The sequence below is a fragment of the Carassius carassius genome, chromosome 21 (genome assembly GCF_963082965.1).
Source record: "Carassius carassius chromosome 21, fCarCar2.1, whole genome shotgun sequence".
NCBI lineage: Eukaryota > Metazoa > Chordata > Actinopteri > Cypriniformes > Cyprinidae > Carassius > Carassius carassius.
In genome coordinates this window covers 17,019,961-17,042,837 of record NC_081775.1, presented here as the reverse complement: position 1 = coordinate 17,042,837, position 22,877 = coordinate 17,019,961, and the positions used below count along the sequence as shown (strand labels likewise).

At 38.2% G+C, this 22,877-nt stretch overlaps 1 protein-coding gene across 6 annotated transcripts in view; it reads left to right on the top strand.

The window, feature by feature from the left end:
• Positions 1-22,877, top strand: part of grid2 (glutamate receptor, ionotropic, delta 2) — a 443,770-nt gene that overhangs the window by 305,265 nt on the left and 115,628 nt on the right. For all 6 annotated transcript variants that reach the window (XR_009422772.1, XR_009422773.1, XM_059503539.1 and 3 more), the window contains 3 exons: positions 780-953; positions 5,701-5,862; positions 13,044-13,163. Coding sequence is in view for 4 of the 6 variants with exons in the window: in XM_059503539.1 (XP_059359522.1) it covers positions 780-953; positions 5,701-5,862; positions 13,044-13,163 (456 nt within the window). In the remaining 2 variants the exon portion in view is untranslated. The remainder of the gene's footprint in view (positions 1-779; positions 954-5,700; positions 5,863-13,043; positions 13,164-22,877) is intronic.

The following is a 22,877-nucleotide window of genomic DNA, read 5'->3' as shown; positions in this document are numbered from 1 at the left end:
TATATTAATGTATTCTTAATGTCTACAATTGTGATATTTGTTACAGTTATCTACAGTTACCTGTACAGTAAAAGACCGGTCACACCAAGGACAATTACTATAAAGATAACGATATAGTTCTGAAAATCGTTCTCAGTATTAAAGAATAGTAGAGTCCACACTACAACTATAATGATAAATGAAGTGAGGAACAATATCATTGGAATAATTTTCAGAAAGATTTTTTCCAGCTGATGAATGATACAAATATTGACAGCCAATCAGAATCCATCCAGCTATAACAAGCTCGAGAATTTAAAGTGGCAGACACATGTGCGCTTAGAATAAACAAACCACACAAACTAACGCTAATATCGTTATCTTCATAGTTATCATTCTTGGTGTGAATGGGGCTTAAGTCAGAAAAAAAGAAAGATTTATAGAGCTGGTAATAATGTTTCTGTTGCTACTTGATTCATGTAGACATATTTGGAAGATGATAAAACACTTAAGTAATGGAATCTAAAAAGATAACATTTTTTTTCTTATTTAATCTCTACCCCATTTTCTTTCTCTCAATCCAAATTTGTGAAAAAGTAATATTTGATTATTTGCTAAATTGAAAATCATGATTGTGTTATTTTTTTCCTGGACCTACTTCTGTTCTTTCTTTTTCAGTCATTGTGGAAAAATGCTCTTCTCAGCAAGATGCTTTTTCTTTCATCACTGCACATGGAAAATCCCTTTTCTTCTGACATTATTCTCTCTTTCTCTGTGTTTTTTCCTCTCATGTGCTGCAGGAGATTTCCGACATGGATGTGCAGGAGCTGGTGATGAAGTCTATAGGTCGCCTGACCCTGGTGAGACAGACCTTCCCTTTCCCACAGAATTCCAGCCAGCGCTGCGTTCGGAACAACCACCGCATCAACACGTCCCTCTGTGACCCCAAAGACCCAAAGGCACAGATGTTAGAGGTGTGATTCATTCCACCATACTCATAACTCATGCATTCAAGTTAATCACAAATCATTTGACTTCATTTCCTTTTTTGATTGTGTCCAATAACTGTCATCATTAGCCTTTGAGCTAACTTCCTTAGAAAACTAGAAAATGTCAATGTGCGAATTAGCAGTCTTGTTTTGCTGGTTTTTTTTGTTCCTTTACTGTGCATGTGGGTGCCATTCCTGTTTTCTAACTAAATGTATTTTCCCATATGTACATATACACAAATTACAAAATAAATTAACAGATAAGTTGTGTATTGAGCCACATTCATTACTGGTAAACACTGCATGGTATGTCAATACACATTATTGTTTCAAAAGCCTTATTCTATATCAATTCATAGTTGTGTTGGTATATGTTGGTACCTTTATTTTCAGAATGTGAAAAATGAGGGGACAGGTGCTTTTCTCCATGTAATGTTGAATGCATACTGTATAAGCAGCTCATGTTTGAGCTCAAGGATTCCGTTTTGCTCAGTATTCAGCAGTTCAACCCACTTTTACCCTGTACTGAAGCATATCACATCCCTCTTTCTTGACATATACCTTCCCTTTGGAATACTCCTTTGCACCTTTTGTTCCCTTTAGAGCACCAATCCCTCATCTTCCCTGGAGAGACCCACTAACTCCTGCACTTCAAACAGGCTTAATGGATTTACCTGGTCAGCCGATCTTCTCCCCCCTGAATTTAACCCCGTCTTTATCTATTTGCACCCTTGGCAGTTGCAGCTTTGTTGCTTCAGTGGTCTCGACTCCTGTCAATGCTATATCATGAAATAGCCTTCCCAAAAAAAAAACAGCCTACCCAAAAAATGCAATATGGGTCCAAGAGATGAAACATAAATCAATAAGTAAGCCCTTTATGTTTTTGTTCTTGAAGATGAAAAATACATTGAATGGGGAAAAGCCACACAGCTCGACACTGTTGCTTGGTAGACTTGTGGATCACTGTCAAGTTTGCTTCTTTGGGTCATGGCTCTTTTTGTACGCCCAGTTGCTTTATGGGAGTCAGGAAGAGTAAACACAAGCAGCACCTGTGTTTCCTCTCACTGTTGGGATGGCGAAGCCCATTCCCTTGAAAACCAGAGGATGAAACTCGAGAAACATAACACAAGAACGTCATCCCTGTCGACTCCATCTTATTCTCCAGTCTGCTTTGAAGTCGATGTACACATATACTGCATAATTGGGAGTTCGTTTGTCGGCTCTCAAAGCCATTATTGCCTCATACCTGCAGATACCTGTTGATGGAGCCAACCATGCATGACTCCTAACATAATTAGAATAGCCTTTCCTTTGTGCTCGTCTGTTAACTGGTGTAGATTTTTGTCAAGACCATGGCCATATGAGAATAGATTACCTGAACAGATTGCTTTCTTGACAATTATGGCAAACAAATGTTGATAGCGAGAGGTTTTTCTCAGCTATTTGTCAACATGGTTGGGATTACTCAGACACTCGATACAGTGTCAAGTATGTGGGAGCAGAGCGGGTTAATAAACAGCACTGGAAACCTAATGACCGCTTCACTCAATTTATTACCTTCCCATTAAAATAGAGACAACACTCGGGTTAGATCAGAGCCGTGCAATCGATCAGAGAGGAATTAACTTTCTCCTTTGTGCCAACATCACTCAAAGTGTTAGAGCTTCTGTATGAGTGAAGTTGCCAATTGTCCTGTATAATTCAAAACATCTTAGGTAACAGTGTTGTGTGCTATTTGAATGCTTTTAGCCTTTAATTTCTTATTGTTTTTTTGCACTACCTATCAATAGTTTCAGGTTGCTTTTTGACAAAGTTTGTTATTCTCACCAAGGCCACATTTATTTGATCAAAAATACAGTAAAAATTGTATTAAATTGTATTAATTGTATTTAAAAAAATATTCCTGTGATGGCAAAGCTGAATCTTTAGCAGTCATTACTCTAGTCTTCAGTGTCACATGATTATTAAGTTATTCTGATATGCTGATTTAGTACTCAAATTTTCTTATTAATGTTTTTTTTAAAAGTATGTGGAATCAATGATTGAATAGAAAGTTCAATAAAACATTTATTTGAAATGGATTTTTTCTAACAATATAAAGGCCAGATTTACAAAAAAAGGTAAATTAATGCTAGAACACAATTCTATCAAAGCGCATACGGGAGGGGAACAATGCACACATTAAAGTACACAGAGGCAGCCAGATCATTTCCATAATGGCCAGTACAATCTACCAAGAGCAGCACAAATTACTCTCTGTTTTAATACATGCTTTTTTAGGGGGAATAAAATTTTGGCACAAATACCCGTAATTTGACGAGCACAAACAGTAGTAAACCACCGCCATGGTGCTTAGGAGGGAAGCAAAGAGACGAGAAGATGACTACACAAACTTGACTTTTAATAAAACAAACCAAAGGAGAGGAACACTAACATGGAGAGTGCTTCCGTACAAACACGGATTGATGTTTAAGACTTGACAAGGAAACATAAGGCAGAGTACACATTTATACTGAACTTAACAAGGGACAGGCAGGAGTGGGGAATTAACTAATAATGAGACAACAAGAACAGGAACCAAAACCAAATATGGGCTTAAGTGGGGAATGGGGGGTACGCTCTGGATGTCCCTCAGGAGAGACACAGGGATGATGGGCCTCCATGGCTGTACCCATTTGAGGCGCCATGGTGGAGCAAACAGTTCAGAAAGCCATAGTGGTGCCGCCTCCAAGGCCACGGCCCCGGTCTCTACGGCTAGGGCCTTGCTACCCACCCAAACCCCGAAGTGCTTACGAGGTGTTGGCATTGGAGGGTGCTCTGGAGAAGCAGGCACAGTAAGGCGCTTTCGAGAAGCTGGCACTGGATCAAGCTCTGGGTCTGGAGCCGACGCTGGAGTGGGCTCTGGGGCTGGAGTCCACAGTCTCTTCCTCCGCATTCTCCTTTGGGCAGAGGAGAGGGAGATGACCGGTAGGCTTGACAGCAGAGAAAAGCCGGCGAACTTGGCACAGGAATAGCCGGCAGGCTTGCCACATGAACAGCCAGTGGGATTGCCACATGAACCTCCAGTGAGCTTGCCACAGGAAAGGTTGGCTGACTTGAACTTAAAGCGGCCAGCAATCTTGCCTTGGATGTGGCCAGCCTTTCTGGGCTGAGGACGACGATGGAGCTTCAGATGACTCAAGGGTGCTGTGGGTTGCACAGGTGGTTGGAGCTGTTGGCGCGGTATGTGGAGGTTCCTGGTAGGAGGTGAGCTGGGGAGACTTGGCGTGTTGCATAGGGGGCTGGACAACGAGTCTTAGACCGTGCCTTTATTTCTTCGACTTCAAAGTCGGAACAATTTAAAATAACGGGCGAGGTTAATCAGATCGTTTGGAGGAAATCACTCTCGTCATCGAGCCCCAGCTGAAAGCACGCACCTAGAGTGGCCTCATGCCAGTTCACCTGGTTGGCAAGCTCGACGAATTCTTCCACATATCGATCCAACCTCCGACCGTCCTGCCGCAAACACCACAGCCTGTCCTCAACAGCAATCATCTTGTGGTCAAGTCTTCTGTTAAGGTGCGCAGGAGGGAAACGATGAGACGACTACACAAACTTGACTTTTAATAAATCAAACCAAAGGAGAGGAACACTAACACGGGGAGCAGTTGAGTACAAACACAGGGTGACTCAACAAGGAAACATCAGGCAGACTACAAATGTATACTAAACCTAACGAGGGGCAGGCAGGTGCAGGGAAACAACTAATAATGAGACAACGAGAACAGGTACCAAGTTCAAATATTGGCATAAGGAAACACGAGGGAGAACTCAACACACACAAAACACAGGAAAGAGTCTGACAACTACGTAGCATGATTAATTTTAATACTCTACTTCAATAAATTTTGCGTCTGAAAGTGAAACTTCTACCAATGCATATTTAGTAAGGTCAGGTGCAAAAAATAACTGCATCCATGCCTTTTCAGCACTAAATCTTCACTTCGTGTCTTTAGTAAATCCTGACAGTAATATTTTAACGCCAAAATATCTTTACTGTCAAACTACGGTTTGATCAATGTATTGTGTCCTTGCTGAAGAAAATTATTAAATATTACAGTATTGAATATTAATTAAAAAAACTGACCTCATATTTTTGAAAAGAGTGTATGTACATTTTGTACAAAATTTCAGTTGTCATGCATGTTTTACTTAAATTTCAAATTTAGATTAAGAGTGTCCTGTATTTACCCATTTTCCCAGAATAGGAACAGAGCAGTATGCATTTATGCAACATAACTCAATACACAGACTCAATATATTGATATCTTAACACAAAGCCATTTTTGGCCCACCTGTTTACATTTAATCAAGACAAAATTGACTGTTTACATTAAAACCATGCCAAGATGACCAAATAAAAAAATATATTGTATGGTTACAATTGATGTCCCAAGTCAGACAAGAACATTAAAGATGTGTATCATGTGTGAAATAAGAGGTATTAAGTGTGTGTGTCTGTGTGTGTTTTCTGTTGCTTATTAAACTCCATTGTCTTCCAGAGCTCATTCACTGTGTGCAGCCTGTTGTCATTTCCACTGTAGAGATCTTTCATCCCAGCTGTACCCACTCTGACATAAATCTTTTTCTTGTAAGAGAATATTAATGGTGTCTCTGGCTCTCTGTGCTCACATCGTCTGTTCCTTTTCTTTTTGTGTCTTTGTTTCCCTGCTGCTTTTTGACATCTTGTCAGATCACCAACCGCTACATCTACGACACAGTGCTGCTGCTGGCCAACACTTTCCACAGGAAGCTAGAGGACAGGAAATGGCACAGCATGGCAAGTCTTTCGTGCATCCGCAAGGGGTCCAAACCCTGGCAGGGTGGCAAGTCTATGTTGGATACCGTGAAGAAGGTACAGTACTGTACAGGGCTTTACGATAAACATGACCTACTGGCCATTCTCAGGCTACTTGAAAGAAATGTGCCTTGCAAAATTTAAATTTTGGTTTTCTTTAAAGTATTGAATATTGAGGTTGAAAAATCTACTGATTTAAACGTATTAACAAGGTAGAGTTATACAGACATAGATTGTGAAATTGAGTAGACATAGTCTTGAACGCATTTTTGGTAACCATTACTTGAAGCCTTTATGTATAATGCAATATAAAGGGTTATTAAAGGGTATAATGCATTGTAATTATTCACAATGTGCATTGTAATACATTATTTGTTAAAATGCATAGTGTAGCAATAAATTGATAATATATAGATACAATGATTCATTAAATTGTACAGTGCATTATAAGGTATATATTACAAGGCATAATTAATGCATTAAAACTACTTTTATAATGCATCACACATAAAGGCTTTAAGTATAGTGTTACTGGATTTTTAAATAATAAAACAAATTATAAATTCATAGGTAACATTTATTTCTATATTATATTTAATGTTTCACATTTACTTTTATTAACAGTATTATTGTATAAGTAACAAAAACAATGATATTAATATTTTATTTCAGGGCTCCAGTCTGCGAATGGTAGCATTTTGTGAAAAAATTCTGCTGGTGCGAGTAAATATTGTGAATGGTTGCACTGGTGTGACCACCACGTTATTCAACTCATGCTGCCATTTCTGTTGCATATGAGAAACATCAAACAGCAAACTAAACAAAAGCGTAACAAAATACCGTTACTCATTTGACCTGCACAGCGCTTAGGCCTACCATTTATCAGCTCGGACCATGACAAAAACAAACTCAGAGCCCAGAACAGCTTTACTCAGGAACCAAAGTTGATTTCGGGACACTGTTACAGTACAGCACTGCGAGATCAAGCAAGAAGCATTTAAATTTGCCGCTGAATTAATAAAGATCGTCTGATCTGTTATAAACTGCTGACGTAGAAAACCCGAAGCAGTAATGCTAACTGTAACCATGGTGTTGCAGAAATAGTAAAATGTTATTAAATTATTTATTTCAGGGTTTGTGCAACATTTTGAGAGAGAAAGTCAAGCTATTTTCAATGACTCTAGCACTTTCCTTTATGTTTTGAAATGATAAAATAACAGTTATAAAATCACTAGTACTATAAATGATGATATCAAATCATCAAGAAACCCGATTTTGTCAGAGCTTTGCTCTTTTTTTGTGTGTGAAGTAAACTAAAACGTCACAGTGCTTTAAAAACTTTTCTTCAATTTGCGACTAAATCACGTAATCAATGGTCATCAATTAGTCAAGTTGATGGTCAGTTTCTGACTATAGGAGAGTAACAGTACATTTAATAAGAGTTATATATATATATATATATATATATATATATATATATATATATATATATATATATATATATATTGTGACAGTAGGAGCACAAGACAGACACAGTGGGCGTAGCGTCAGGCCTTTTATTAGGCTTTTATTAACAGAAAATCAAATAAAACAGGGCATAAAAGTGGCCAAAGGGGAAGAGTGTCCAAAATAAACAGGGAATCTGGTGTCCTCGTCGTGCTGCGGGGTTCGTGGGTCGGGCAGTGTTCATGGAGGAAGGGTCCAGGTAAGGGGGCGGAGTCCGACGGCCGCACGCGCTCCCCTCTTCGGTCCGGGGCGCGAGGGGCGGAGGCTTCCTCTAGCGGCCCGGCATCCTGGCCCGTCGGTCAAGCAAACGGGTGCGGTTCCCATCCGGATCGCGGGTCCGGCAGCTCACGTCTCTAGTGGCGCGGGAGTCCCTCAACGCACCCTTCCTGGACCTAGGAGGACACCAGTGTGCATGCACGGGGAAGAGACCGGTCTCCCGAGGAGAGGCGCGTTGGGCTTTTAAACAGCGGTGGTGATGAGCCTGGTGAAGGGTATATATATATATATATATATATATATATATATATATATATATATATTTAATGTTACTGTTGTTAATCAAATATATTGTGTAAGCTTACCAACTCAAGCTAAGTGCTTTACTGTCAAATGTGTATAAACATGAAATAAACAAGAACTGAGTATTAGTAACTGCACTCATTAAAGGATTAGTTCACCCAATAATCAAAATTATGTCATTAATAACTCACCCTCATGTCGTTCCAAACCCGTAAGACGTTCATCTTCGGAACACAGTTTAAGATATTTATGATTTAGTCCGAGAGCTCTCAGTCCCTCCATTGAAGCTGTGTGAACGGTATACTCTCCATGTCCAGAAAGGTAAGGAAAACATCATCAAAGTAGTCCATGTGACATCAAAGGGTCAGTTAGAATTTTTTGAAGCATCAAAAATACATTTTGGTCCAAAAATAGCAAAAACTATGACTTTATTCAGCATTGTCTTTAGGGCTGTGCAAAAAATCGAATGCGATTTTCATGCGCATCTCATCAGTAAAGATGCTCCTGTGATTAGAAGTATATCTCCAGCACGTGTGTTCAGATCAGGGTTGCCAGGTTTTCACAACAAATCCTGCCCAGTTGCTTCTTAAAACTAGTCCAAAACTAGCTCAATCACGTTTCCAGGAGGTTCCCTGATAAAATTTGCTTCCCGGGGTTAAAATATACATTTTTTGGAAGGGTTGCCTTGTTAAAATTCAAATTTTAGGGGCTAAATATCACGTTATTGGGGTTGCTTCAAACCGCGGACATGAAAAACAATCGCAGACTTGGCAACACTGGTTCAGGTGGAGTGGCAGTTACTAAACAGAGCCGTAGTCTACCGACAACTAACATAAAATTGTTTTCAAAATCGACAAAGAATCGCCTGCGATTTTAACATCGATTTTATGTAGATTGTCAGTGAATTACGGCTCGGTGTAGTAAATGCCAACCAGTGTTGCCAAGTCTGTGGTTGTTTTTCATGTCCGCGGGTCGAAGCGACCCCAATAAAAATAACGTTATATTTAGCCCCTAAAATGTGAATTTTACCAAGGCAACCCTGCTAAAAAACGTATATTTTAACCCCGGGAAGCAATTTTTATCGGGGAACCTCCTGGAAACGCGATTGGGGTAGTTTTGGACTAGTTTGGAGAAGCAACTTGGCAGGATTTGTTGTGAAAACCTGGCAACCCTGATCCGAACGCACGTGCTGGAGATATACTACTAATTACAGGAGCGTCTTTACTGATGAGATGTGCATGAAAATCGCATTCGATTTTTTGCACAGCCCTAATTGTCTTCTCTTCCGGTCTGTTGTGAGATTTCAAAACACTGAAGTGAAGTAATATCCAGTTCGCGAATGAATCATTCGATGTAACCGGATCTTCTTCAACCAGTTCACCGAATCGAACTGAATCATTTAAAACGGTTCGCATAAGCATTAATCCACAAATGACTTCAGCTTTTTTAATGTGGCTGACATTCCCTCTGAGTTAAAAACAAACCAATATCCCGGAGTACTCAAACACTACACTGACTGAACTGCTGTGATGAGAGAACTGAAGATGAACAACGAGCCGAGCCAGATAACGAACAAAAGATTGACTCGTTCTCGAGTCAAGAACCGGTTGCATTTAAGGAAAACTTTTCCTTTAAGGATTAAAATGTAAAAATCAGTCACCATCCAAGTGGAAAACAGTTGGTTTGTTGAACTGGATCAGTTAATTATTTTGATGAATCAGTCGTTTGATGTTGATGTTGGCAGTATGAAGCAAATCGTGACCAGGTCAACAAAAACGGTACTAACTCTGAGCCCTGCTGATTAAAGAAATGTGTTGAGTGGGAGTTTGACCTTGGATGCATTTGAATTGGAAACTGAATGACTGTTTGGTTTTGAGGATCGTAATGAGTGTCTTTCAGGGTGCCGGTTGGGGAGAGGGGGAATGTTGTGGTACAGTGAAACTCTCCTCTCCTCTGTCTGTCTGGTGTACTGCAGGGCCACAGAACTGGCTCAATGCCTGGGGTGAGATGACAGACGATGTTACAGGGCTGTGGATGTGACTGAGTGCTGGTTTAACACCATGCTTGGTGGGGAATGGCTTTACCCCCTAAGGGATGTACTGTTCCTCCTGTATTCACATGTATCTGATCCTCCAGCATTTCACAATAGAGATATCACCTCTCGTCCGGCTCTCAACTCCACACCGCTCCCTGTGTGACAGTGATATTAAAGCAGATAGGCCGATTTATTCAGACACTGGGTGACCACAATAACACACTGGCTTGTACCACCTTGGAATCTGCCTAGATTTTAACAGCCTTGTTTCAAAGGGATGTCTGGGAGCACAGGCATGCAATATATAAATATTTGAAATGGCACGTAGTGTTACATACTTATTCTACTGTACATCAGCTGGATAATGGCCTTGTATTCAATTCCCACAGGACTGTTTGGACTGGAATGTTGCTTTACAGCTCAATTAGGGGAAGTTTGTGTGTATCGGCTTTACAAAGCAGCAGTTGGTGAACTAATTTGGAAAGCACTCATAAGCTTTTATAATTGGCTGTCTAATTCATTCTGTCAGCACTGGTATTGGTATTTACAACAATTATCTGTCTGTTCATGTGGGTTGTCACTGGGCAGGACATGTTTTGGATTTGGTTTAGGGCTGGGGTTAGGGTTATGACAAGTAAGACATGTTCCTAGATCAACATCTTTTGATGATCCTGGATCAACATTATTGTCCAAAAAATATAGACGTAACCCAACCCCTACCCCTAAACCTAACCCTACCTATAATTTATTCCTAAAATCAGTGGGAAATAATAGCTGATTAACAAGGGTGTAGAAGAACCTAACCGTGATTGTAGGCCTAAAACAGATAATTCCTGAAAAGTTATATCTCAGTTCTGATTGGTTGATTGGAATGTTGTTCCAGGATCAACAAGGATGTTGATCCAGGAACATGTTGTACTTGGCAAAATCATGCTCACCGTTAGGTTATGTAGGTTGGAATGATGCTGTGGAGTTATCTTGGAGTTTAAATTAAGGGTGCTGACAAAACAAAAACAAACAAAAAACAGGGGGGACAAGATCTTTTTGCTCATAGAGACAGTAGAGAGAGGAGGAAAAATGGTAGGGTCAAGAGGGGCATGATCAGCAAACTTCACAAATTGGACTGAAACACTCATCTGCTATATGAGCTCTATACTTTAATATGTTGAAACCTGTGCACAACCCAGTGTGACATGCTCTGATTAAAAGCATTAAAAAGATACTATTTCCCCTTATTGACAAAAAAATAATAATAATGCACACCAGTGGGGTTCAAGGTTATTAAACAGGACTCGAAATTAATAATTAATTAATTATCCCCGGACCGGGACAAGTAGATTTTGTGAAGGGGCAAATGAAGGAGAATATTACTTGCCCGACCGGACAAGTAACCTGATTAAAATTTTTATAACAAACAATAACTAGGGCAGCACTGAAACTTTGGCGTAAATAAGTCTGATTTGATTACTTTCAGTGTAAACGGTGACTAATAACGGATAATGTATTGTCGGTATGAAGGTTGTGTCCCAACTTTGAGCTCAATTGCAAGTGTGATTTTGATTTAATACAACTTTAGTTAAATAAACAAGTAATATTGACTCATTTACATTTTAGACACATTATGGATCGTTTTTTGCTCCATTTCGCTTACAAAAATAGTTCTAAGCAAAGCCACAGCAGAACAGTCACGCATCTCTGAGCAACTTATTGTTACTAAATGATTCAGCATTTTTGAACGAGTCAATGATTCAGTGAGCCATTTATAAAAACGGTTACTTGCTTCATTTATTGAATTCATTTCATGTATTTATTTTATGAATCGGTTGAATCAATGATTCACTCATTAAGACAGTTACTTGCCACTACTTACTGGTGTTAAATTTCATATTTAAAAGTATCATTGCATTTTTCCAACATTTCATACTGGTATGTCAAAAAAAGAAAAACATTAATCTAATAACATTATTTATGCATTTATTTGCAATTTTGAGTAAATTATTTTATGGAACCTATCTTATTAAACAGTCTGAGTAAATACATCTAAATGGCACAGTTTCTGTGTTTGTACTGATTTCATTTAAATAGTAACAACCATATAGTGTCTTATTATTTTAACTGAATGTATTGATCAAATGTTAGAATCCAATGTAAATGGAGACATGTACATTTAATCAGTTTAGGAAAATATTGTCATTCATAAAGTTAAAAAGTGTAACAGCAATCAATTTAAGGCAAATATAAAAAAAATATGCTGATTAAAGTAATACCTGATAAAGCAATGATAAGACTGCTTCAGAATAAATTACACTTTTTTTCCCCCGGACAAGTAACTTTTGTACTCGGACAAGTGAATGATTAATTTACTTGTTCGAAGGACAAGCTCATGTCAAAGCTTAATGTAGAGCCCTGTTAAATATAAACTATTTATTTATTTTAATTCTGTAATGTAAAATATTTATAATGGCAAAGCTGATTTTATAGCCCTCAGAAATCATTTTATTTTGCTTATGCTGATCTGATCTCAAAAAGATTTATTATTATTATTATTATTATTATTATTATTACTATTATTATTAATGTTGAAAACAGTTATGCTGCTTTATATGTAAATTAAGAACGATTTTCAGGATTATTTGATAACTTGAAAGTAAAAAATATATAATTTGTAACAGATTTTTTTCACATTGTAAATACCTTTTAATCAATTTAATGCATCCTTTCTGAATAAAAGTATATATATATATATATATATATATATATATATATATATAAACTTCCTGACCCAATACTTTTGAATGATAGTGTATGTTTATTATTATTGGATACTTAAAGAATAGCACACAAAGCATAAATGCGTTCATATTAACACATTAAAAAACCTCCCTAGTGACACCATTCTGTCCATTTTGTTTGACTGGTCTGACTGGGTTGACACAACAACATTGACTCATTGAACATTGAGCAGTGTGTTAAAGCCCTTATTTGCAGATCTCTGTGGTGCCACTTGTGGGGTTATAATTACACACATATAAAATGTTTAAGTGGTTAATGGAGACATTTTTATCCACATGTTTTTCATTAGATGGCAGCCATGTCAAACACATGTCAAACTTAAACATTTGATTTATACAGCACTTTATTAAAAATTTTTGTTGGTTTGTTTGTTTGTTTTTTGCAGGGAGGTGTAAGTGGACTGACAAGTTTTCTGGAGTTTAATGATAACGGCATTAACCCCAACATCTACTTTGAGATCCTGGGCACCAACTACGGAGAGGACCGCGGCCGTGGAGTCAGCCGGGTAAGAAACATCCCACTCAAACCCACAATATCAGTTTCCAGAAACACAATTGTCTTAATTCAAATAGCTTTTGGATTTTAATTGATAATCACAGAAGCCTCAGAGAATCTCAGAGAGCGCAGTGCATCAGCACGCATTGTTTATCAGTTTTTCTGTTGTTTGCTCGTCTGTTCGTCTCAGCTTTGGTGGAGTGAGGAGGGAGTTAAGCAGCAGTAACGTAAGAGTCGTCCCCCAGCGATCCACAAGATAATTAATCTGTTCTTTCCATTCGTTTGTCGTTAATTACTTTAGTCATATTTATGTGTATTTGCTCATTCAAATATTGGTCCTAATCTATCTCTGTCTTCCCCACGGAATGTGGATCAATTGCTCATGACAGAACGACAGCTTTGAAGCTGAATAATGTGTGGCTCAGGCTACGCTCTCTGATGGGGATGCCCCAATCTCCACCCCTTCTGGAGAAATAAGTTGGACTTGTTTATTTAACCGGAATAAATGAAATAACTGATTTGTGTCAGTTGCTGATCAGGAAGTCATTTATACGTTCCTTGTGGTTACGCAAAAGCACTCTGTCGCACTTTTTAGCATTTAGGCTACTGAAACGAAGTCTCACCCATAGACTTACTTCTGTATTGAGGAAAAAGGTGGATAGTGCTTACATTTATCTGCTTAAACCAAAGCATCTCATTCATTACCATCAAAGCTGAATGCAGGGTCGTACTTAGCTGATGCGTGACCCGGTGCAAAGTAAGGAGCGTTCCCGGGTGGGGGGCTCATTCAGTCTGTTTACCCCCCAAGTGTGGAGTCTGTTGCGACCGCACCAGTTGCACCCTGTAAGGACGGCCCTGGCTGGATGTATGTTATTGATCTCTGAACAAAGTCTGTGCCAGTGGCGTTTGGACCTCTTTGGAGAAAGTAGTCTCTTTCTTTTTTTCAGGACGACAGGATATGGTTCTCTGCTGTTTCCAGCTAAGCATGAAATCCACTCCCACTTGCAGCATCACAAAAGTGCTTCTGTAAAATTGGGGGAAAAAACTGAATAAATTCACATCCATTTATCAAAGCTATTATTCACAAGTGAAATATCAGAGACAAGTATCAAGTACAATACAATAATAGTTTACTCAAAACATTTACCCTAAAATTCTGTCATCATTTTTTTTTTATCTTGATGTGGTTCCAAACATGTATGACATACATGTCTTACATGTCTGTGGAATGGCATGAGTATAAGTAAATAACAATTCAGGTGAATAATTTGTTTTAAGGGTTATTTCACTTCAAAAAATAAAAATGACGCCATAATTTATTCACCTGACTGTTGGTCTCTGTGCATGAATGTGCGTTCATGAGACTCTTTTAGCAAAGCAAAGCAATTCAATCCAACTCAACTAGGAAAAGCACACCAGTTGTGAACAATCAAGATGAATAAAAATAAAATAAAATAGAATCTATATACAGCACTTTTTTTCTCTGGGGTAAATAGAAGTGATCACATTCATCATCTGTCAGCCGTCATTTTGACTGTCATGACAACCGAAGCTCCAGTCCGGAGTCACATTTTTATTAATCTTCATTTTTTTTCAGAACTTGTGAGCAATTCAGAGTGAATTGAACTATTGACGCGCATTACGTCAATAACAAGAATCTAAGTTAGACACCACAGGCTCCACAAACAACAAGAAAAACAAACTGGGCTCACCCGCACCACAAAACATAACAAACTGTTCCAGCCAATAACCGACAAGAAAGATTTGGGGGTGGGGTTTGGGGGGTTAGTGCACGGATGAGGAGGGAGGGTCTAGCTAGCCTCCGTTTTGTTTGACAACAATTTGAACTTCAACAAGAAGTTACAACTCCCGGCATCGCTTAGAGCACCTTCAAATAATATTATTTTATGAAATACATAACGTTACAGTAAATGAAGTAAAACACTTACTTTCAGTGTTTTCCTTGTTAAACCCAACTTCCCCGTCTACTCCACTTCGAGTGAAAGAATCTAAGTTATCTCTCTGAGGAAAGTGTAGGAGCGCACAACATATTAATGTCGCTATAAATCAATCTGATGTTATACAATACATATTTTAAAAGAGGTAAAATCCTTACTTCTGGTCTCTCCCTTCTCTAAGTAACCTGCATCTGCGCTGCACAGACATTCAAATCTGTGAGAAACCGTTAGGCTCATTTAGGCGCGCACAGCATTTAAAGGAGTCATACCCTCGTATTACCTTGGATACCTACTGCTGTATTATAGTCTTTCAGGCCCTTCTAAAAAATAAAAGTGGAAAAAAAATAAACACAGAGCTCCTCAGACCCTTATCTCTGTAGGCATTATTGTCTCGCGAGATCTGATGCGATATTTTGGCTGTCGTGGACGGTCATTATAATAATGCAAATGAGGGGCACGTTGATTGGTTGCAGGAAGGAGGGGGGTTGACACCGCAGGTAACGCTTTAGCATATCATTACAAACTGACATCATGGCGCAAGTTGTGAATGAATGCGACCGGCTTCCCGGCCAGTGTATAAGTATGAGGCGCCGTTTAGGGCTTAAATCAAACTTCATTCACGCACACATATGAAACACGCTTGCATATATACTAAGTACTAGTCACACATACATGTATATGAACTATCTACGCACATAAAGTTACTCATATGAGACGTGAGCACAGCACACACACACAAATATAAGACGTGAGCACACACACACACAAACTAGACGGCGCCTCATATATAAGCGTTAGGCAATAAATAAACAATAACTGAATTCATGATGATCTCAGTCATTTGTTTTTTGCAAAGTACGTTAGCAGCCATTCCCCATACCTCGAAGCTAATACTCCCGCCAGAGTTGTGCCTGGACGCGTTCATTGAACGATAATTCATGAACTCGTTCATGTTTTGGACTGAACTGAACGTACCGCATTACTGCCTGATGAACGTTACTGTGAACTCGTTCATTCTGGTGTCTGTGAACGCCACGCTCTCTCAGTTTAACTTCGTTCAGTAGGATGCCAGATTTCTATAAAGCCTTCCAGGCGAAAACCCACCTAAAACCCATCGTAAACCGGCCTTAATAAGTAGCTGAAAAAACACCCAATCTGGCAACGCCAGACTCTCTTGTTCAAACTCGTTCATCAAAATGAACAAATCTTTTTTCGAGTCATTTCGTTCATTTAAGGGGCTTTAAATGTTACTATTAACTGGCAAATTCCCCGAACACATCAACCTACGCAATCTTGATCATATTCTGAATTAAGAAATCATTATAATGCAGTCAAAAGTCCGTTTTTGCAGTCCGTTTACAGGGAACATAAATAATTACTTCACCTCCAGTCTTTCGTTTATTTGTCTAGTGACAGACGCAATAGCATACAATAGCCGCATTAGCAGTTATGCTGTTTGTTACACACAGTAGAGCAATAAAAACACAGTCTTACCGTTTCAATTGCAGGCAATTTTGTTGGAATGGCGCTTTTCCCGAGCTTCGATGCCAACTTCGCCTGATATTGCCTCAAATTTGTGAAGGATTTCGGCATACAATGTTTAGCACAAACACGTAACGATAAACCAGTGGAAGGGTTGAAGGAACCGCGTCATTAAAAATGAATTTAATCCACTGGTCTCTGATAGCTAGGTCCGTTCTTGGTAGAGAAAACACATTTACATGTTGATTCTGGCAGTCAACCACAGAGCAACTCACATGTGCACTACGTTCCAGCGTCTTTCTCGACTGAATATGAGGGGGAGAGGGGAAGGGCGAGCTTCCTGCTGCGGTGTCCATATATGGTATATCCTGCCCCGTCTTGACGTCAAGACGGGGAAGAAATCAAAATCTCGTATTTGAGTGCGCGTGCACGTGGGCTATTTTACAAACCCTGAGGTAAACAAACGCTTTACTTTTAAATATCGGCTTCCCGGCCAGTGTATAATCATTAGGCAATCATAACATACATTGATTCTCGTGGAAAAGTGAAAATTGTGGGTCATGACTCCTTTAAATATCATCATAAGTAAAATCATCTTATAAAATACATGTAAACGAGGTAACATTAAAACACTTACTTGTGTTTTCCTTTGATAAAAACCAAATTCACCGTCTTCTCCCCATCATGAGTGAAAGAAAATATCTCTCTTGAGAAAAAGTTTTGGAAAGAACGGCATATAAATATCGCTATAAATCAATATAATGGTATTAAACACATATTTTAAAAGAGATAAAAACACTTAACGTAACTTACTTTCAGAATTCCCTTATAGGAAATAATGTTCCTCGTCGGTTCCTAATCGCGAGTGAAAGAATATGTCATTGAGAAACGTTTATGCGCACACAGCAAATAAATATCATTATAAAACGATGTGATATTACAAAACACATTTTATGAGTAAGATTATACACTTTATTTCGCCGTTTTCCATCCTCATACGCACCGCATCGCAAGGAAAGAAAATGGCGTCTGTGAAAAAAATATTTCAGATGGGTCAGGCGCGCGCACATGAGCAAATGTCCCGGATGTGACTAATAACACCAGTGTTGCCAGATTGGAAATGTCCAAGTATCGTACCAGAAGTTCAAAATTATCGTATTTGGTAGAAAATTATCGTACACGAGTCAAAAGAGTTATTTATCTATTCTAAACCAACAACATTTTGACACGACCTGCAAATTACCACATTAGATAACAAGGCGTATTGTTGGACGGAAGCAGTGAGACAAAATACTATCCCATTATTTTCAGTGACTGTCTGCATCGCGGCGAATATTAAATCATATTAAAATGATTTTTAACACTTGCTTTGTCGCGTCCAGTGTTGAATCTAGCTGTTTCTGTGTGGTGCAGTTAACTCCACATCTGAGCCGCTGTCATCGGAATCCTGCGTGTTGCCAGATGTTGAAGAAGTTCTTGCTGTCTTGGACCGCAACTAGTGCTCGTTGGCTTTAAAGCAGGGCACTCTCCTGCATTCTTAACACACCCTCAGGTGCACATGAACGCATTTAGAGTGTCTGTAATGAGCCGATTTCGTGTATGAGTATGAGTATGAAGCCCTATGACTGCAACTACCATCATTTAAATTTTCATAAAATTCTGAAATTATCGTACATTATGGGATTTTTTTCATTATTGATCGTGCATCGTACAGAGGTAAAAATTATCGTACAAATACGATAATTATCGTACGTCTGGCAACATGAATAACACTCAGCAGTGTTAATGAAGGTAACTCTGCGTATTTACACCACCAGATGGGGCTGTTTACACTAGCTAGTGTTAATTCAACACCACAAATTTAACACTTTACTCTAAAAGTACCCAACACTAGGATTTCGTCACTGAAGAGTTTGCTGTGTACAGTAGCTAGTGAAGTTGGTGTTAATGGTCCAAAATTAACAATCAGCAAATGGCTTTGGTGAGTAAATATAATTGTTATTTGCATGCTAATCAGTCACTTTATGAACTGCATCATTATTTATTTATTCTTTTTTAAAGGCATAGTTCACCCAAAAATAAGAACAGCTGTGTAAACTCTCATTCTGAAGGCACCCTTTCGCTGCAGAGGATACACTGGTGAGCAAGTTATGTGATTCTAGATTTCTCCAATTTCTCCATTTCTGTTCAGATGAAGAAACAAACCTACTTACATCATGGATGGCCTGAGGGTAAAGGTTTCAGTAAATGTTCTTTTTTGGGTAAACTATTCCTTTAAAGATCTGACCCATACCAGTGTAAGTGATGTGATCTGATATGGGATGTTAATCAGATGGCCAGTGATTGTCCTTGAGGATTCGGGTGTGCCAAAGTCCACAGACAACCATCAGACAACAGGCTAGAGTCATTTAATAATGCCACTTCCTCTCATCCACTGGAACTCACTGCAACCTTACTGCCATCGTGCACAAATTAAATTGTCAGATTTCATTAAAGATAATGGTCTCTGACACAAACAAGATCTGTGCTGCACTTCCAAAAGATGAAATGAATTTTTTAAGTACAAAGTAATTACATTAAGCAAGTTTCTTTAATCAGAGTGGATAATTGCTTCAGAAGGATGGCTTGTTATACTGGCTTCTGCTCACTACTGTTGGGAAAGTGCATGAAGAAATGTTTAGTTTAAGATTGAAGAGGCCAGCTGTGTTCAGTACAGTTTCTTAACCTTGTTCAAGAAAACCTTGTGAGTTTGAAGCTTGAATGATTAAGCCCTTTTAAGCAATACAATAGAATACAATACAAAATATATTAAATGGCAGTTGTTAATTTAAATATTTTGAATAAAGACTTTTAGATCATCATCTAAAATAGAAATATATAAAATTCTAAAATAAATTCTAAAATAAGTTAAAGGGATAAATCTACCCCCAAAAATTAATTACTCACCATCATGTCATTCCAAACCCGTAAGACCATTGACCATCAACTTTGTAACACAATTGAATATGTTCCGATATTTTTGATGAAATCAGTGAGTTTTCTGACCCTTCACAGACACCAATGCAACTACCATGTTCAAGGCTCAGAAAGGTAGTCAGGACATTGTTAAAATAGTCCTTGTGACATAAGTGGTTCAACTGTAATTATTCACCATGCATTCATGAGAGTATCACAACGCATGCATGTGATGCTGTTGACACAGGAGCTGGTGTTCTGACATTGAACACATGGACGATTTTAATGATGTCCTTATACCTTTCTAGGCCTTGAATGTGGTAGATGCATTGCTGTCTATGCGGGGTCAGAAAGCTTTTGAATTTCATCAAAAATAAATTTAATTTGTGTTCAGAAGATGAACGAAGGTCTTACGGGTTTGGAATGACATGAGAGTGAGTAGATATTGATAGAATTTTCATTTTGGGGTAAAGTATCCCTTTAAGATGGGCCTTGAGGTTTCCTTGAAGCAAAATTGCATTAAAGAGGTTATTTTTTTATACAAAATGTATCTTAAGTTAAGGTTTTTTTTTTCCCTGTTATAATTTTTTTTACTATAAATCAAAGAAATGTAATGAAGTTTATGATTAAACAAGAAACTTGGCCAATTAATATATTTTGTTTTAATGAAGTTTAAATATTACATGTACTAATTAAAAGCTGATTTGTGCTATTTAAGCCACTCTTTATAAACTATCTTTTGTTTCTTTTGCAGTGAACAATCTATATTTACACTGGCTTGGTCATTTGCAAACAAATAGTATAGATAATCAGAATGGCAGTGTTTCACAAGTTCTGTACATATGTTAAAGCCACTTGTATTTAAACATCTATCCAATTAACTGCAGTGTTTCCAGACGTACACAATATGTTTCCACACTTGTTGACGTTGACCAGAAAACAGAACCTGTTTAATGTGACCCCCTGCTAACACATTAGCAGTAGTTATCTCAGCTTCCTCCTGTGAGGGGGATGTTTTTCCAGCCTGCTGAAAAACTCTATGAACTCTCTTGAGAGTCTTACTGAAAGAATAGTTGTAGTGTTTTATTTTTTATTTCTTGTGACACATTTTAACAGTGTCACAAGAGATTGCAGAAACCCTTGGTCTCTCTTCATATGGTCAATTGTCCAGAACATTATCAGCCCCTTCTGAACAGGCTTTTTAATGGCTTTTGTTCCTAACATAGACTTGTTGGTGGAGTAATTGGTGTGAAGGTGACTCCAGGGTAATGAGTGCTGGCCATATTTCAGCATCCTGCTTTACATCCTTTCACTGACCACCGTCTCCAGCTAAGAGATTCAAATGGTGGCTAGTAGTTCTGATTTTATAAAAATTATATTATATACACTGCAATTTGAGCGAAAAGTAAAAATAAATAAATAAATAAAAATATATAAGGTTTTAAAATCTTTGTTTTGCATTCCACTAAATCCTAAAATGTTGTTTATTTCCAGCTGTAATTTAGATTTGAATCACTTTTTTTGGGCTCCCTGTGTATGCACCACTACCAAGATTTGTAGATATGTACTTTGTCCATATTGCCATTATAATGGTTTAAAGCAATCTGTCATAATTAGTTTTACCACCATGCAAGAATTAGTTTTCCACATCATTAAATCCATTGGCTTCATTCCGCTCACCTCTCTATATATCAAAACATCTAAAAGCTTTACTGTGGCGTAATTGCTCGATTAGCCATTTTGGCTAATCATCCCTGCTGGGACACAAAATGTTCTTTTGTTTTTGCTTTCATTGAAAATGTATTAGAGCACAGGTCGAGCAATCAGTGGGAATATGTAATGGAGTTTGCGCTAATGTGAAAGTCCACTGAGCCGAAAGAGGCGGGAATATGTGCAGTGAAAAAGAAGAGGCTAGGTAGACATCACTGGGAATAGGGAAAGTCTATTACTAGCCAGCTTAACGTCCCTTCAGCATCAGCCACTCATTAAATATGCATGACCATCAGCAAGCACCAAGGTATTTAAAACTTACATATAGAGTTTCTAACATCTGCTACATCATTAGCTTTGAAACATATATTACAGATGGAAAGTTTCGTTATTTGAAAGATGCCTTCTTATGCTCACCAAAGCTGTATATATTTGATCAAAAACAGAGTAAAAACAGTAATATTGTGAAATATTTTTACAATTTTAAATAACTGTTACTGTAATACAAAGCTGAATTTTTAGCAGCCATTACTCCTGTCTTCAGTGTCACATGATTCTTAAGAAATCATTATAATATGCCAAATCTGTGCTTAAGAAAGATTTATTGTTAATGTAGAAACAGCTGTGCTGGTTTTGTGGAAACCGTGATACTTTGTTTTCAGGATTCTTTGCTAAAAAGTTAAGAATTACAAAGCAAATAGTAATCTATTGTAAAATTATAATATATTTACTGTCCCTTTTGACAATTTTAATGCATCCTTGCTGAATAAAAATATTAATTTCATTAAAAAAAAAAATATATGACTTTAGACATTTGAACAGTAGTGTAGTTTGCACAAGTAGCGATTCTGGGCTCTCTATCACCATCTGTGGTTGAATTTAATTGCGATGGAAAATATTTATTTTGTGCAGATTAATCGGATGGTTTAAGTTCAGCATCAAATGTGTGTGCCATCAGTTTTGATGTTGATTTGCTGGCTAATTAAACCACGCCAGCTTTAGCTAACAGATTTTACAAGATTATCTTTCTTCATGACAGTAGTTGACCTGAACAAGAAAACTGAGCTCAGAAAACAGCTTATGCTTTCAGCAGATTGTGGTTTGACACATTTCAGCATCACAAAACTGAGCTTACGTAGGTACAAGTGCCTGCATTCACACACTTGGATCATTCTCAACAGTGAGCTACAAAGCATTTAAGGCCTGAAACAAGCTCTGTTTTGAGACTTGGTAAAGGCGGCCTTCAGGGTATGGCCAGCATAGTACAGCATGACTTTGTTTTATATTAATATTCGTAAATGGCCCTGGCACCTTTACGACAGGGTGATGTGCATTAATGTGTTCGATGACGCGCAAGGGAAGGTTTTAGAAGAGCCTGTGTTAAATATGTGAAAACTGTACAGTGGGGAAAGATATCCCCTCAGGTCTGACTCCCCATTTCCCCCAATTTTCCTTTCCATTAGGTAGATTCAGATTTTCTTTGAGAGGTGCTGTCTCGGTCTGTAGGATTGGAGGTAGAGAGAGAGAGAGCCCGACGAGCAAGGCTATCATTGATTTGTGCTGCTTTAGAGGGGTTTTTTTTGGCACATTTTGTCTAGACATCTCCCTGTAGATTGCCA